At 48.1% G+C, this 17,021-nt stretch overlaps 1 protein-coding gene across 4 annotated transcripts in view; it reads right to left on the reverse strand.

The window, feature by feature from the left end:
- Positions 1-853: 853 nt before the first annotated feature.
- The window catches only part of GLT1D1 (glycosyltransferase 1 domain containing 1), a 106,036-nt gene continuing 89,868 nt past the window's right edge, over positions 854-17,021 (reverse strand). For all 4 annotated transcript variants that reach the window (XM_068562887.1, XM_068562888.1, XM_068562886.1 and 1 more), the window contains one exon: positions 854-2,848. In XM_068562887.1, coding sequence (XP_068418988.1) covers positions 2,687-2,848 — 162 coding nt within the window. In that variant the 3' untranslated portion in view covers positions 854-2,686. The remainder of the gene's footprint in view (positions 2,849-17,021) is intronic.

The raw sequence follows: 17,021 nt of genomic DNA on the forward strand, positions 1-17,021 counted from the left end.
AAGGGGAAGGGAGGCTGGGGCATGGGGAGAGCCAAGCGAAAAAGGGAGGGAAGGAGGAAGAAGACAAGAGCTAGCTTTCAGCGTCTCATGAGGGCTGCAGTAAACGAAATGCAAGGTCAAGTACCAGGCAGCTTCAAGGGAAGAGTTTACGCAGCTGTGCTAACTACTGTTACCGAGGATGGCACAGAAATGCAATGAACCCTTGAAGCCACAATGCCGGCTGAGAGTGCAAACGATTTCCACATCCCATCCGTAACTGATTGGTGAGACCAGCTAGCAGCACATTCTAGGTCTGCTGGCTGCACCGGGCAACAGGCTGGACCGCCTGTTCCCATGTGCACGGAGAGCCTGCTTTTGGAAACCTGAAGATACCTGATAAACCTTTCAGATCAAAACAATGCTGTTGTATTTAACTTCGCTGTGAGAGTGTGGGAGAAGGGTGAGGAGGGTTCTTCCGGCAGAAGCTGTACGCCAGGGGTGAACAGTGCCTCTTTGCTAGGTAACACCATGCTATATTAAATGCATCTTCCCTCCGCGTGTGAAGGTTATAGTATCTTAGTTCTATCTGGAAATGGACTGAGTCCTCCACACCTGTACATCAGCAAATTGGAAACTGTACACAAAATGTTTAAACATAAAGTTAACTGAGTATGAAACTGAGAGCGTCTAGAACATTTATAGAAAAGCTTTTTTTTTTTTACGTCTATACTTTGGTATTAAAATCGCAACTGCATTTTAACGCCCTCTTCATGAGATGCCCCAGTGTATTCTTCCTTTAACGTGCGGGGACTGCAGGGCGTGGAGGGTCTGTTTCTTGCAGAACAAGGCTCACGAAAGAAACACACAGGGGCTCTTTCTCTAGAGCGGATGGTGACACTTTATTCATTTAAAAACAACACGCCCTTCCCCAAAGGGCACGCAGCACGTGTGAGTGTTTCCATAAAGACACGAATGAACGATTCTGAGGTTCACTGGAGCGAGGCACCTACCGTGTCACTCAACCAGGACGAGAGCGGAGCTTCCCGACGACCAGCATTTTATCAACAGCAGCATTGCTGGTTGGTACCCGGGACAACACGCGGCCTTTTCTTGGGCTGGCATCGCTGACTCCAGACTCACATGGAGCTGTCCGCCTGGAGTTTGGGCTCTGCTTCTCCCTCCCTCTCTTCGCTATGGCCACAGGGGAGCCCCGACCCTAGTGACCCTCAGATGCCGAGAAAGGGGGGGTTGTGAGGGGTATTGTTAGCAGGACAGCTAATCCTGGCTGCGAGGAGTATCTTCGGGTTCCAGGTAACTGCCTGTGGGAAGGGGTCCTGTTCTGAGACTGAGGCGCGGAACGACACAGGCAGTGACACGGTACAGAGTCCATAAACGTGCTGTTCTTATCCCCAAGTCGTTAGAGTTTAAGATGTTCGGTCTGAGGTTTACTCTTTTAAAAACAAGATGTAGGTTTGGTCGTTTACAAAAATAGGACGGTTGGAAAGAAAAGAGTCCAAGATGTCGTGAAGTCTGAGGCAAAGATGACGCGGCTCCCTCCTCCCCACTCCAGGGTCTGCAGGCATTGGAACAAACACTAAGGAAACACTTCTTCTGATGGGCTTGGAGCCGGCTTCGTCTCCTCCTTCTGGACCCAGTCGTTTCCTCACCTCCCACGAGAAACGGAGCATTTCACCCCCAGTTGTTGTCATGGAACGTCCATGAGAGAGCAGGGATTTCAGGATCCAACAGAGGCAAATACCGCCACCAAGGAAAACAAGCACAGGGTCTGGGGGATGCAGCACTGGTGCAGCCAGGACGTCCTTCCAGTGATGACGACACTTGGTTAAGCTCGCCCTGTGTTGGATAAGGTCAAGGGGACCCGAGTGCCGGTCCTGCGATGGGCTGGAGGCTGGTGACCAGATCGACACTCATCCTTGGGTCCCTGATGCTGGGTCCCTGATGCTGTATCCCTGATGCTGGGTCCCTGATGCTGAACCCAAAGAGCCAGGCTCCAGTATTTTCCAGGCCATGGGCAAGATGGGCTTTGTTCCAACTGGTTTTCAACCCAAATTCAACCAGGAGGTGGGTGGAGCCTATGGGGGGAGCGGGGGTCTGCCTGCTTATTTAGAGCACTCCCCGCTCTTTCAGTTACATGACTGATTAGGTCAACTCATGCACGGCACTGTTTCCAGCGTTTAGAGAAGGAAACCTGCAGAGCCTGGGGGCCCAGCCGCACAACTGCCGGGGTCCCAGACTGGCTTCGGGGTCTGTACCACATTATAATCACTGCCAGTACGCCTCTCAGCCAACACGTCTGATTTTTGCTTTTGCTCTTTGAACAGACAGTGATGGGTCACAGGTCATCAGAAGACAGGGGAGAGGGGCCTACCCTTCCCTGTGACGGCTTACAAATAAGCCCCTACTGTCCCTAGAAGTCCTAAAGCAGCTAATCAAACTCCCTCCCTGATGCCCCTTAAAACCAGTTACCCTGCCCCAATTAGTACTGCATCTCCATGAGGACTGATCAGGAAACACATCTGGGCTGTTACCTGGAAGCACAGAGAGGTTCTGGATGAATCGTCTTAGGACAAATAAATCTACGGTTCCAGTGAACCCGGCTTGATTTGGATTGGATGGCCCCTCTGCCCAGAGCCCTGCCCCTGGGTACCTGCCCAGGGCTGAGCAGCTCATGGCACCAGGCACGCCCTTAGTCCTCACTGCTTCCCTCCAGCATCCTGACCAGGTGCCCATAGGTGTTTCTCTCCACCTGCCACGAATGATACATTCTCACATACTCCCTTCCGTTGGCCACGATCTGTTTTTCTAACGCCGGATCGCCCCCCAGTCTCTTTGCCAGCCGAACAAACTCCTGCAAAGAAGGAGGTGGAGGAGAAAGAGAGATAAGTAACTGGTGAAGGGGGGTTGCAAACTCATCCAAAAGCCCGTGTCTGCCTTCGCTCCTGGTCCCTCCTTTGCCCACCTAACCGTATTCTGGAGAAAAGGGCCTTTCGGAAGGATGCAAGTTAGCACACACATTGGGACTGAGTAAGAAATTACACACACACACGTGCGAGGGTGAACAGCGTGGAAAAACACTGTCGTCATCGATCTTGCTTCCCCATCTTTCTTCCCTAGATCGCTCAAAGCTGCTGCTTCTCACAGTCACTGAGTCCTGACAGTAAATCTTAGATCCACAGTTTCTTCCCTCCTTTGTATCAGCTGAGATAGGAAGTCAGGTCTTACTCCAGAATCTGAGCTCCTGTATTCTAGACAACACTACCCCTGCCACGTTTGTTCTCCATTGGGTTGATCCTTTCATCTCTCCCGGGCACGGAGTGTGTCTTCAAACCGTGATACATCACCTGGTGCAGTGGAAAGGGCCAGGCTTCCACTGGTTCGGATCTGGGTTCAAATCCTTCTTCGACACATAACTTAGCTGTGTGGCTTTGGGCAAGCTAGTTAACCTCTCTGAGCCCCACAGTGGTCATCTCCAAAGGGGCGGTGGGCATTGGATGGGTAAGCCCTGCCCTGCCCCAGACTCCACGGGTGAAGGAGGGGACAGGGGATTTAACCGGCCTCGATTTTCTACACTTTCCTTCTGTCGCTTCAGAGGGAGGAAGTGTGCTGTGCTCTATGTTTATTGATGCTTGCAGACGCTGATGCAATTAAAAAATGGCCACTTTTTAATATCAAAGCCCTTCATAATTGGAAAGAACTAGAATTCTTTTGATTGCTAAAGAGTATTCAGAGGGGGGGAGGGGAACACGCATTATTTATTATATTTGCACATAAGTCAAAGCAGGGCTCACCAGCCAGGAGGCCTGCATTTAAATTCACACCCTACCCTTCACGGGAGTGATGCTGGGTGCGTTTCGTAACCTCTCTGAGCCTCGGTTTCTTCATCTTTAAATTAGGAATAATTACAGTACCTGCTTTATAGCGTGTTGACGGGATTCAATGCGTTAATACAAAGAACTCAGGGCAGCGCCTAGCCCAGACTTAGCTATCATTATTATTGTGATTCCCCAACCCGTGTAAATTCCAATCAGGCAACAGTGCCTAAGATTAATACACAGTGCTTTGCCGTTTACAAGGAACGCCCACGTATTCTCAAAATTATTGTTAATTAACAGTTGGATGATTTTTATAGCTAGCAATATAAAGAGCAATATTTACGATAGAGTGGAGTTATATTTTTATGTAGTATATATACACTTTATGGTAAATTGGTGTTCTTTTCATAATAAAAATGTAACTTATTTATTCCCATCTCATAGGAGAACAACATTCTTATTAAAATTATTCGAGAGGCTTACAGCTTTGGTACATTATTTTATGATGCTGGTCATATCTTTGATTTATCTGATGCAGACACTTTGGCTAAAACCCAGCCCCCTGCTTATGATTTCTGTAGAATATATGACCGTTTTATAACAGAATCCTGAATGAGAGTTTCTAGGAATAGGATGTGAAAAAGCGCGCTTTTTTTTTTCCTCTCTGCATGGAAGACTGAACAAAAAACACTGACTTAAACAAAGCAAGAGAGAGTTGGGTAAGGAGTGGGAAACATCTTGGCCGTTGGCATAAAACCCTGGCTGGAAAAATAAAAAAACAAACAAACAAAAAAAAAAACACAAAAAAACCCTGGCTGGGCGGCTGAAAGAAAAGAAAGAGAAGGAAAGAAAAATCTCACTCTTGAATCGTAAGAGTCACTCCCTGAGGCCCTGGGATTATTTTCTTCTGGGCTAAAACAGCTCCTAAGGCAACTAAATACTAAGGCAATAAATACTCTGAACACACGCGTGCGGACAATGAGAAAAGCCCGTTGACACAGACTGTCATTTGCTGTGTGCAAGATGGTGGCCGCAGTCCCCCATCCTTGCATGACGTCTCTTTGAAATAGGGCTCACCCACTCCTCCAATAAAGGGGGAAGGAGGTCTGTTTCCCCATCTCCTGAATCTGGGCTGGCCCTGGAATTTGCTTTGACCAACAGAATAGGTCAGAAGTGATGTAGTTTGACTTCCAAGCAAAGCTCCAAAAGGTCTAACAGCTCCCACTCTCGCCCTCTTGGAGCCTGAGGCCACCCCATAAAGGAGCCTGAGGTAGCCTGCTGGAGGATGAATGACCACTTGGACCGAGATGCCCAGCAACCACCCATACCAGCGACCAGACACTCATCCGATGGACCAAAGGACCATGTCATAAGAGCTGTAGCAAAACTTCCAGGAAACAAGTACAAATGCCAATTCATCATCATCCCAGCCAAAGCCCAAAAGATTTTATATAACTGTCAGCTGCAGAACGCGCCAGAACACCCATCGTATCCGATCACCAAGCCTTGACTGGGGGAGGGGAGAGTTCATCATTTATGTGATGTAATGATCTATTCTTGAAAATTATTCATGATAATAAGTTATGAGGCATTAAAGGGTACACACACTAAAACAAAAGAAAATAGAAACCAAGTATTGGGATTCCACATCTTAAGAGAGTTCAAAGACAGACGTAGGCACTGCTCTAGATCAGACTTGGAAACTCAAGTGCCCGCCGGCTCCCGGCGGGGAAGGCCTGCAGTGCCGAACCCCGGCTGCCTCAGTGAGTTGGGGCCTCCACTTGTTCCCACGTTTGCTGTGTTTTTCAAGAGAAGTCGAAATTCGGCATATTTATGTAAAAGCACTCCATGCTAAATACCAACAAGTAATTCAAAATTTTAAGTAAACAGCAAACTAAACAAAACAAGTGTGCAGACCAGACCCAGCCCAGGACCACAGGTGTGCAAACGCTGGCTTAGGTTATAGATTTCTAAAGTTAAAAAAAAAAAAAAAATCACGTTAAACACCATGGTTTGTTTTCATAATTATTCAATTAGCAGTTGACTGTTTTCAGAGTTTTCTTCCTTTCTGAGTAGTCCCTGCTGGTGGAAAAAACTCACTGAGAAATACGTCAGGCAGAGAGAGAGAGACAAATACCGTATGTTATCACTTATAGGTGGAATCTAAAAAATACAATGAAGGAATGAATATAACAAAACACAAAGAGACTTACAGCTACAGAGACCAAAGTAGCGGTTACCAGTGGGGAGAGGGGAGGAGGGAGGGGCACGGTAGGGGTATATAAGTACAAACAGGTACCAACCATTACGTATAAAATAAGTTACAAGGATATATTATACAGCACAGGAAATACAGCCAATATTTTACAGTAATTTTAAATAGAGTATAATGTACAAAAATATTGAATCACTATGCTGTACACCTGAGACTAATATAATATTGTAAATCAACTACATTTCAATTAAAAATTTTTTTCTCACTAAATCCTTTCGACCTGCCTTGTCGCCCTGAGGTACCAGCCAGATCCAGGGCGTGAGAAGCAGTGTCAGTTTTACAGGATGTATATTTAGACCCCTGTTGGGATTCTTCTCATAACCGTGTCAGCTGAAAGCCACGGGGCAGGGGGGAGCCCCTCAACGAGAAACAAACGCCTCATGCACAGAGAACACGGGAGCTGGCAGACTGAACACGGGATGGTTTGAAAGAGCATTGCATTCCGACCACCTTCTGTAAGGGATACGTACGTATTCTTCCAGGAGAAGCGAAAGTCAATTGCATAAAAACTCTGGATTTCAGGCTCGGAAGGTATGTTCAATTAGACAACCCCGAAGCTGCTTCTCCAGATGCTTCGAATACGACAGCTCACTGATGGGAGATGTTGACAAGGAGGTTTCTGAAGACTGACAGATGTGCTGTCGTTTCGATCGTGGATCGTGGTTTTCCTCGGAACCCTGGAGTTAATTAAGGTTTAGTCTGTGCCTCTGGTCCTCAGACTTCGCTTTAAGATTCTGATTGGGTAGGTCAGGGGCAAGGTCCAGGAATGGTGTCTTAGTCTGTGTGAGCTGCTATAACAAAATACCACAGACAGGGGGTGGTTTATAAACAGCAGACAGTTCTGGACGTCGGAGGTCCAAGATCAAGGCGCTGGAAGATTCGGTGTCTGGTGAGGACCTGCTTCCTGGTTCAGAGATGGTCGTCTTTTCCCTATAATCCCACATGGCAGAAGGAACGAGGGATCTTTGTGGGGTCCCTTATATTAGGGCTCTAATGCCATTCGTGAGGGCTCCACCTTCATGGCCTAATGGACTCTCGGAGGCCCCGCTTCCTAATACCATCACAGGAGAGGTTCGAATTTCAACATGTGAATTTGGGGGTGAGTGCGTGGAGGCACAAACGTTCCGTCCATAACACATGCGTGTTTTCTAATAGTCCCCCCCCAGGAGATTCTGGAGAGTCAGACTATGAAGAACACTAGTCTAGGACGGACAACTGTGCCTACACTATTTTACACAAGTTATTTGGCCACAGAACAGATTCATCTTGGACCTCCCTGGTGGCGCAGTGGTTAAGAATCCGCCTGCCAATGCCGGGGACACGGGTTCAAGCCCTGGTCCGGAAAGATCCCACATGCCGAGGAGCAACTAAGCCCGTGCACCACAACTACTGAGCCTGCGCTCTAGAGCGCGCGAGCCACAACTACTGAGCCCACGAGCCACAACTACTGAGCCCGCGTGCCTAGAGCCCGTGCTCCGCAACAGCAGAAGCCACCGCAATGAGAAGTCCGGGCACTGTGACGAAGAGCAGCCCCTGCTCACCGCAACTAGAGAAAGCCTGCATGCAGCAACAAAGACCCAACGCAGCCATCAATCAATCAATCAATCAATCAATCAATCAATATAAAAAAAAAGAACAGATTCATCTTATTGACAACTGTAAGTTGCGAGAATCACACTTCAAGATCCATCTAGAAGTGACATGCATGTGTCTGTCTTGTTTTTCTTACACAAAACAGCATTCGCTGGTCTAGTGTTAAGCTTCATCCAAATGCCATCGTTCACAATGATGTATATGTACACGTGGCCACATAATAATTCCATTAGCTGTTCTCTCGATGACTCCTGCCGTTGGGTAAAGTGGGGACCGCTTGTAAGAACGTGCAAATAGCCTTGGAATTATTCAGCATAAACCTTCAGCTTATTTTTTTTTTGACCTCACTGCACGGCTTGTGGGATTTTAGTTCCCTGACCGGGGAATCGAACCCAGGCCCTCGACAGTGACAGCATGGAGTCCTAACCATTGGACCGTCAGGGAATTCCCAGTCTTTTTTTTTTTTAATTGAAGTATAGTTGATTTACAATGTTGTGTTAGTTTCAGGTGTACAGCAAGGTGATTCAGATATATATATTCTTTTTCATATTCTTTTCCATTGTGGTTTATTTCAAGATATTGAATATAGTTTCCTGTGTTATACAGCAAGACCTTGTTGTTTATCTATTTTGTATATAGTGGTGTGTATCTGTTAATCCTAAACTCCTAATTTATGTGCCACCTTCCCCTCTGGTAACCATACGTTTGTCCTCTATGTCTGTGAGTCTGTTTCTGTTCTGTAAGTAAGTTCCTTTGTGTCATATTTTAGATGCCACATATAAGTGACGTCATATGACATTTGTCTTTCTCTGACTTCACTTAATATGATCATCTCTAGGTCCATCCAGGTTGCTGCAAATGGCATTATTTCATTCTTTTTTATGGCTGAGTAATATTCCACTGTGTGTATATGTATGTATGTATGTGTCTGTGTATGTGTGTGTGTATATATATATATATATATATATATATATATATACCATATCTTCTTTATCCATTCCTCTGTCGATGGACATTTAGGCTGTTTCCATGTCTTGGCTATTGTGAATAGTGCTGCTATGAACATTGGGGTGCATGTGTCTTTTCAAATTATCCTTTTCTCTGGATATATTGCCCAGGGGTGGGATTGCTGGATCATATGGCAACTCTACTTTCAGTTTTTCAAGGAACCTCCATACTGTTTTCCATGGCCAGCCTATGTTTTAAACTTGCAGCAGCGATAACCGAGTTTGGGGAGGGCTGCTTGTTCACATGACAACGTAATGGTTAGAGAGAGGGGCTGACTTTAAAACGAATATCAACAACAGCTGTGAGAATCTTGGGCAGATGTTGGAGCAGAAGCCAACCTGGGTAGGCTTAGAAGCAATTTCCCAGTAGATCATCCCCATCCACACCGCCCGCCCGATGCAGAGCCGGAGAAGGTGGCAGGGGCTCAGGCCCCTGACCGTGGCCGTTGAATGGCGGCAGCTGGGAGTCTGATCTGGCTCTTTCCCACCCGTCCCTTCCAAGACTGGCGGCTGCAGAGTCTGGCTATGCGTCCTGTTCACTCACACTGCAAGCTCAGGCCCTTTAATAGGACAATTCCTGAGCTCGCATCTAACAAGCCAGCTCACAGCCAGGTCCCAAGCCCAGCGATACCCAGGAGTGATGGGGCAGAGCCCTGGAGGCTCTGGCCTGTGATCTAGACCACTGTTCTCGGGTGCCCCGTGAGAGGCAGCGGTAGTGAACGACCGTGGACCACTTGGTGAGAAAGCGAACCGCCTTTCAGTTCTCTTCTGTGCCTGGCTGAGTCAAGCAGAAAGCCTCGGTGAGGTGCCAACCTGTTCTCTACCTTCTCAACGGTGACACCTGGTCTCTGGCCAAGAGCCTCCCGCGGGGGCCAGAACTGGTCAGAACTTATAACAACAGTCAACAGTTATCAAGAGCTTATACCCAGGTAACAACCTGCCATGTTTCAGAATCCAGGATTTGGGGTTTTTAATAAAATGGTCTACGTGCCCTTTTAGTAACATATGCCCTCCAGGGGTCTGACGCAGCGCCCCATAAACAACACACCGGAACTTCCAAATCACACTTAAGAATCGTCCCACCAAGCAGGATAAACAAAGCCACGAATAACTTCACATCAGCTCAGATATGAGTTTGCTGCCAACTGAGTTTTGGCACCCAACTTACTAAAAATAAAACTGTTTTTCAAGTGCTTTCTGGATTTTGGAATTGCAGAAAAGGAACGAGGACTCTGTGCTATGACTATGACTCTTTTCACAGAGACAGAAACGGGGGCACAGAGAGGTCCAGGAACCTGCCCGAGGTAACACAGCAGTAAGTGGCAGAAATGGGAATTAAGCTCAGACAGTGCAGCCCAGAGTCGAGGTCCTTTTCCACCAGGCCTGGCTGCTTCACGGGAGGATGGAGCAAACCCGCATACCGCACAGATCCATGGGATTTGGGAACTACTGATTAAACTAAAAGCAAGGATAGTGAATATTCTCTGCGTTTCCCACTCTCTTGCTTCCCAGATTCCGACCAGAGCGTCATTTCAATACACGAGCTGGCAGAAAATTGCCCATGCTCCCCTGGCTGGTTCGGAGGCAGGGAAGAGGAGGACGTCAGGAAGGAAAGGGAAGGAAGTGAGGAAAGGCTTGGAAGAGAAGAGGTGGACCCGGGAGATGGCTCTGGTGGGCACGTTGCCAGCGGCAGAAAGTCAGAGGGAAAGAGCAAAACCCAGAAGAAACGTGCGAGGTAATATGCAATGAAGTCATCCTGGTCGTACTTGGGGGAGATGGCATGAACATGACACCAACTGGCAGTGTCACCCAAGGAATGCTGACTTCAGCGAGGCCGTGGAAAGAACCATCCAGGGAGGGACACCTCGGAGTCCGGGCAGAGTTCAGGGGCCGAGGCTGTCATGTGCTACTTTGCAAAGAAAACAGGAAAAGAAAGCAGTTCAACTACACCTGGGTGGCATGCGGTGTAGATTCACATCGAAGTAAAATAACCAAAGGTGTTTGGTTATTTTCCAAGAAAGATCATCCCTTTAACGCCCTGGGGTAAGTACCTCTTCCGACAGTTACGGAGCACCCATTTGCGCCAGGACCACCACGAGGGGCCACGTGAATAAGCCAGCATGACCACCACCCCGGGGGGCATTCATTCATTCGGGCGGGGAGGTCACGTACGATAAAAGCAAGGGCGCGTGTATGAACTGCGCAGAGGGTTACGAAGGAAAAGCATGGGGTGGGGGGGGGATGGAGAAGATGGGGGAGGGAGACTGGGGGCCACCAAAGCCTCTCAAGAAAGAGACAGTGAAGCCGAGGGGGAAGGAGGCTCCTGTCGGCCCGGCTGCGGGAAGAAGCAGGGGTGGGCAGGGAGCAGAGGAAGAGAGGCGCGGAGCCCCGGAAGCTGAGCCGGGACGTGCCTTTTCTCTGCGGCCACAGGAAGTCACAGAGGGGTTTTGCACCGGGGATGGATGGGACGGCATCTGCATTTTATAAAGGTCCCTTTGGCTGCTAGGAGGAGAGTGCACGGGATGGAGCAGAGAAAGCTCTTCTAACCGTCCAGACAAGACCCAGTAGTGCCTTGGAATGGGGGGAGGGTGTAAGGGTCTGGATACAGCAGTGTTCTGGGGGCAGAGCCCCTGAGAGGCGGAGACAGATGGAAGCAGCACGTAGCTACAGAGCCCAGGACAGTGGTGCGGGGCTGCTCGTGTGCGCACACCGCCGCACTGGCCGGGAGGCCGCGGGGAGGGGGCCTGGGCCGGCTGCCGGGGTCCCGCGCCTTCTCCGACAGCGTCACCCTGGCAGCTGCAGCCCCCGAGGATCCTGCACAGCCCACTCACCTGAATTCTGCAAGTGCCAAGAAGTCACCATCATCTCCTTACTCTGAATTTCAGGATCAACTGCAAACGCACCTACAGGGCTGATTCCTGGAGCGGGCTGGGCACCGCATTTGCTGTCCTGACATCTCGTCACCAGAAGAGTCCACCAGGCCCCCGGGAAGAGGGACAAACTCACAGGGTGATGGGCAGGGCATCGGCCGGCAGCGCTGGGGCCGAGGGTCCCTTTGGTGTGGTCAGGCTGCGTCAGGCAGGCCGCTCTCCTAATCACAAGCCCCCAAACTACAATTAGCTGGTTTTCTAAATATCAAATTCTATTTCATGCCGCATAGATTGCAACACACAGTTATTCCTCTTAAAGCGTGTTGAAGGGGTATTTTTTACACGTGAACACATGTTTTGCGTCATGGCGATTATGGATAGTGAGAGCCTTGAAACTGAATGTATTAATAAAGTAGCTAAAAATTCTCACTTTCAAAAAAGAAAGCCCCCAAACCACAAGGTGCTTGTTCACACGCAGAGTGGGTGTGCACAGCCGGCGGGTCTGAGAGTCGCACACGTAGCCTGTGAGACACGGGCGGCCGGCAGAGGTCAGGCCGGAAGGTCAGGTCCGAGATGCAGCCTCCTGCCCCGTAAAGGCGGGTGGAGAGTCCACAAGCAGAAGAAAAACTATCCTCTCGTCCTCCTATTTTAAGAGACTGTCAGACTTTGCCTGCCGGCCGGGAGTGCAAAAGCCTGGACCAGAGCCGGGAAGGGCCCTGTGCTCCATCCCTCACTGGCTCCCGGCCTGGCCTTTCCTGAGCGGCGAGCCTCACCTGGTGGTTCCATCCCCGTCCTCCTCACCTGGCCAAGCCCGGCTCTGCGCAGCACCGCTCAGCGCTGTGCCCACCCGAGGCGTCCCTCTCCCCCCACCACCTCCAGCCCTCTGGGTCATTCTGACCCCAGGGACCAGCCACAGGCAGAGAAGCGAAGCAGGACTGGGCCTTAGAAAGAGGTCCGTTCTCCCCAGGAAGTCGGACAAAACGGTGAGCAGAATCCTTTTAGAGGACGGCCCCATGGAAAAGTGTCCCCTCTCTGCCCAGGCAACAGAGGAGGGGAGGGAGGGAGAAAGAGAGAGATGGTGAGGGAGACAGAGACAGAGACACAGAGAGAGACACAGATAGAGGGCGAGAGAAAGAAATAGAAGGCAAAGACAGAAACAGACGGAGATAAAGAAAGAAGGAAAGACGGAGATGGGAGAGAGACACAGAGAGGAGGAGAGACAGGCACAGAAAACTGGGCGAGAGCCAGAGACACAGGCAGAGCCAGAGCCAGAGAAAGAAGGAGAGAGAGACACAAAGACAGAGAGAGGGAGAGTCAGAGAGGGAGAGACAGAGACAAAGGGAGAGACAGAGACATACAGAGATAGAGGGAAAAACAGAGACAGAGAAAGAAGGAAAGACAGAGACAGAGGGAAAGACAGAGACAGAGGGAGAGACAGCCACACGAGGAATCGTGCAAACGCTCTCAGGGGTGGCCGAGCAGCCATCAGGCTGAGACTTCGAGTCCCAGCCCCGTCATCTCCCGCTGAGCTTCGAAGGTAAAATGCCTCATCCTCTCTGGGATCATCACGGTAACACATGCGTGGGGTTCCCGTGAGGATTAGTAAGAGAAACGGGCAAGGTCCCTACCGTGGTGCCCGGCACACAGAGGAGGCCTGGCTGGGACCACCTGCCCCATTGCTCCCTCTCCTGGGAGCAGTGCCGCCCAGCACCCACTCTTTGAGCTCTGGAAGTGGGGCCAGTGTGCCCGGGAACTGCATTTTTAATTATTCACCTGAATGGACTTAAACTGAAATTTTAACACTGGCGCTTGATTCAGGTATTACAAAGCTTTACAAGTCTACTTGCAACAACCTGGACATGTGAATCTACTTTTTCAGCTGCAAATGGTACGGAGTCTCAATGCAAACCAAGTATTTTGATACAAATTTAATCTCCAGATTGAGATGAGCTGGTGGGTAAACTACACGCAGGATTTCAGAGCCTCCAAAAAAAAAGAATGTAAAGATATCATTAAAAATTGTTTATATTGCACTGAAACCAACGGTCAGTTCTATGGGCAGGTGGGATGGGGAAAAGAATTGTTTATATCGATTACATGTTGAGATGATGCAAGTTTGGATAGATGAAGCTAAATAAAATATATTATTGATATGAATTTCATCTGTTTCTTTTTACTTTCTTTCAACGTGGCTATTAGAAAACTGTGACTCTCCTACGTGGCTGGACGCACCCCTGATCCCTAACAAATACCAGCTATGCATCTGATCCCAGCTCTTCAAGCAGACGGTCCTTACCTGCATCATTTGGTTCAGGTTCATGGCCGTCATCCCAGCATAATTATCAATAACACCCCTTTCACTCTCAAAGGTACCTGGGTTTTTCACAATGAACAATATGGTCACCCTGTGGACAAATCCATGCAAAAAAAATGCTGGACTGACTTCCATTTTAGTTCACGCAGAGTTTGCCCAGAGTTTCCTTTGGGCTTAAATGGAAATCCAACAAACACTGGACAAGCCTGCATCTGTGCTTTTACATTTCAGAGGGACTGGTTGGGGGCTTACACATCACAGTTGTATTTAACATCTAAGAACTCTAAATGTTTGGTTAAAAAGTTAAAAGTTGTTTTAAGTAAAAAAAAAAAAAAGACGAAAGAGAGAAATGATATTTTGCATGATGCTGGCCAGATTTCACAAGGAGAACATCTCGCTGTACTGAGCTTAATTCCACTGCTTAAGCCTAAGAGCTCAGCAGACTGTACAGCTCCCGAGCGGCAGCCAACAACTTCACCCAGCGGTGCACCGTGAATATGATGAACTCTGCGTCCACGCAGCTTTCCTCTGAGCCCAGGGACGGGACTCCACCCCACGTGCTTTCTGCTATTCCCCAAAGACGGGCATCGTTACCTGCATCTTACGGATCAAGGAACAAGCACAGGAAGAAGAAACATGTCCAGGATCACTCAGACTTCGAGGGGGAAAACTCAAGACCCAAGCACAGCTCTGCCCAAACAAAAGTTTGGAGGCTGATGTGTCTCCAACATGCCTTGCTTCTTCCAAACATAAAACTGTTGATTGACCATCAAAAGTCAAAGATTTAGGGCTTCCCTGGTGGCGCAGTGGTTTAGAGTCTGCCTGCCAATGCAGGGGACACGGGTTCGAGCCCTGGTCTGGGAGGATCCCACATGCCGCGGAGCAACTAGGCCCGTGAGCCACAACTACTGAGCCTGCACGTCTGGGGCCTGTGCTCCGCAACGAGAGAGGCCGCGACAGTGAGAGGCCCGCGCACCGCGATGAAGAGTGGCCCCTTCTTGCTGCAACTAGAGAAAGCCCTTGCACAGAAACGAAGACCCAACACAGACAAAAATAAAATGAATAAATAAATTAATTAATTAAAAAAAAAAAAAGAACACTGGCTTCCTGAGGTTGAAGTTATTAAATAAAGTAAAAAAAAAAAAAAAAAAGTCAAAGATTTAAAATGAAACAGTCTTAATAAAAGTGTAAATCCATGCTGATGGCAAAGAACAGATACCGGAACATAACACACACGCGATAAATGTTAGCTGTCACCATCATCATTATTCCGAAAGTTATGATTTTTTTTATAGTTGCCTAAAAAACAAACAGAACCTCCCAGCGAAATTAGTTTGGGCCACACTTCAGAAGTCTGTCCTTGAGAGAGAAAATGGATTCACAGTTTCTATTAAATGTCAAATGGATTTTAATTTCGAAGCTATAAAATGTAGCCATAAAATAGCTCAGTTTTCTTCTCAAAAAGAAAAAGAATGGGACTGTCGCAGTAACCAAAAAAAAAAAAAAATCAATGTTTAGTAGGTTTGGAAAGCTTCACTTAAATTAAGGTTTTCCGGGGCTGAGGTGTATAAAAATAGAGATTATTTTGTTCCTACCACAGCTGAATACTTTTAATCATCATTTTGTTGAAACTCCAAAGTATGATTTTTCTGCATTCGATATGTCTGTCTGTCTGTCTGTATCTATGTATCTATCTATGTATGGATCTATGTATCTATCTATCTATGCATCTATCTACATTAACTTTATGAGGCTGACACCCTGGCATGGAAGTCCCTTCTTAATAAGTGAAATGGAGCTTTGAATACTTATTTGAATACACACTTGGAATAAACCTTGCAAACACTGGCAACAAACCAGTGGCTGATTCCGTCCGCGCTCCTGAGCCCAGATGACCGTAACCAAGGCCACTGACTTATGGAAAACGCATGTCTGCTCTGAAGCAACAGCTCCCACTCCGTGCTAGGTCGAGTCTGATCGTGACTATAAAACAAAGTCACGTGTGACATCCGCGTCGAGCACACTTTTCAAAATGTGTTAAAAAAACGCAGCCTCCCCTCAGATGAAACCTAGAGCGTTCTGTTCTTTTTTAACATCCTTTGTAAAAGTAACATTGAAGCGCTGGAAACAAAATAAGCCCACGCCTTAACTGTATGAGTGCTGCGGAACTGTGTCTGATAACTCACAGGAAGCCGGTAACCAGCAGAAATAACTTGGACGTGTCAGAGACAGGACAGTTATTTGCAAATATTGAAAGGAATGCCTTACAAGGAACGCGAAATGAAGTCAGGATAGCCAAACTGCTCTCGTTCTAGCACTGGACCCGATACAGCCATTTATAAGTGATGGCTGTTCAGACACTCACTGATAAAATTATAGTGCTCTGAAATTGAGCTATATAATAAATAGACATTGGGTTTGGGGAGATGAAAATAAAATCTCTTTGCCCACGGGGAGACAATATTCTGCGACCTCCAGCTTGGCTGGCGTCGACGTTGAGAGATGCAGGACGTGGTAAAAAGCCACATGCCTTTGTCTGGAGGATCAGCAAGGAACTGCTACACACTCTTCATGTGCTGGTATTGTTTTAGCTTTTAGGGGTCGCTATTCAAAGGAGAGGCATTCGTGTTAGATGTGCCTTTTGTTAGATAATCACTGATAAGCCCCGGGCCTGCCCTTTGCGCTTTCAGTTGTTTCCCAGGTGAGCGGCTGCATCCACACAGCACCTGGTGATGCCCGACTCCCTGCAATCCCGCCCCTCCCCCAGGGAAGCTGGCTTCCATCTTGTTCGTGTGACTGTGATAAGAGGGCAGTGAAACTAGGTGACGCATAATTATACTACGGGGAAGGGGGAGCGATCTGGGATTCAATATCTGCGGTAGGAAAGCTGAAAAACGGAATTTTCAAATATCAGAGTTGACCCGAGCTTTTAAGTATAAGTCCCTTTATTTCTGCATATAACATGTGCCTTCATAAAGATGATAGTGAGTAGAACCTAATTTCTAAATCCAAAGACTTGAAGAGCAAAGGATGGGCCTAAGATTCTTTTTTTGCTGCCACCGAACACGAGCCGTAGGCAGCAGCAATGGGCTCTCCTTTTGGTCATAACGGGGACCCAGAGCCCTGACCGCGTGCCGTGCCCATGGCTCA

Source organism: Eschrichtius robustus, chromosome 14 (assembly GCF_028021215.1).
Source record: "Eschrichtius robustus isolate mEscRob2 chromosome 14, mEscRob2.pri, whole genome shotgun sequence".
Lineage (NCBI taxonomy): Eukaryota > Metazoa > Chordata > Mammalia > Artiodactyla > Eschrichtiidae > Eschrichtius > Eschrichtius robustus.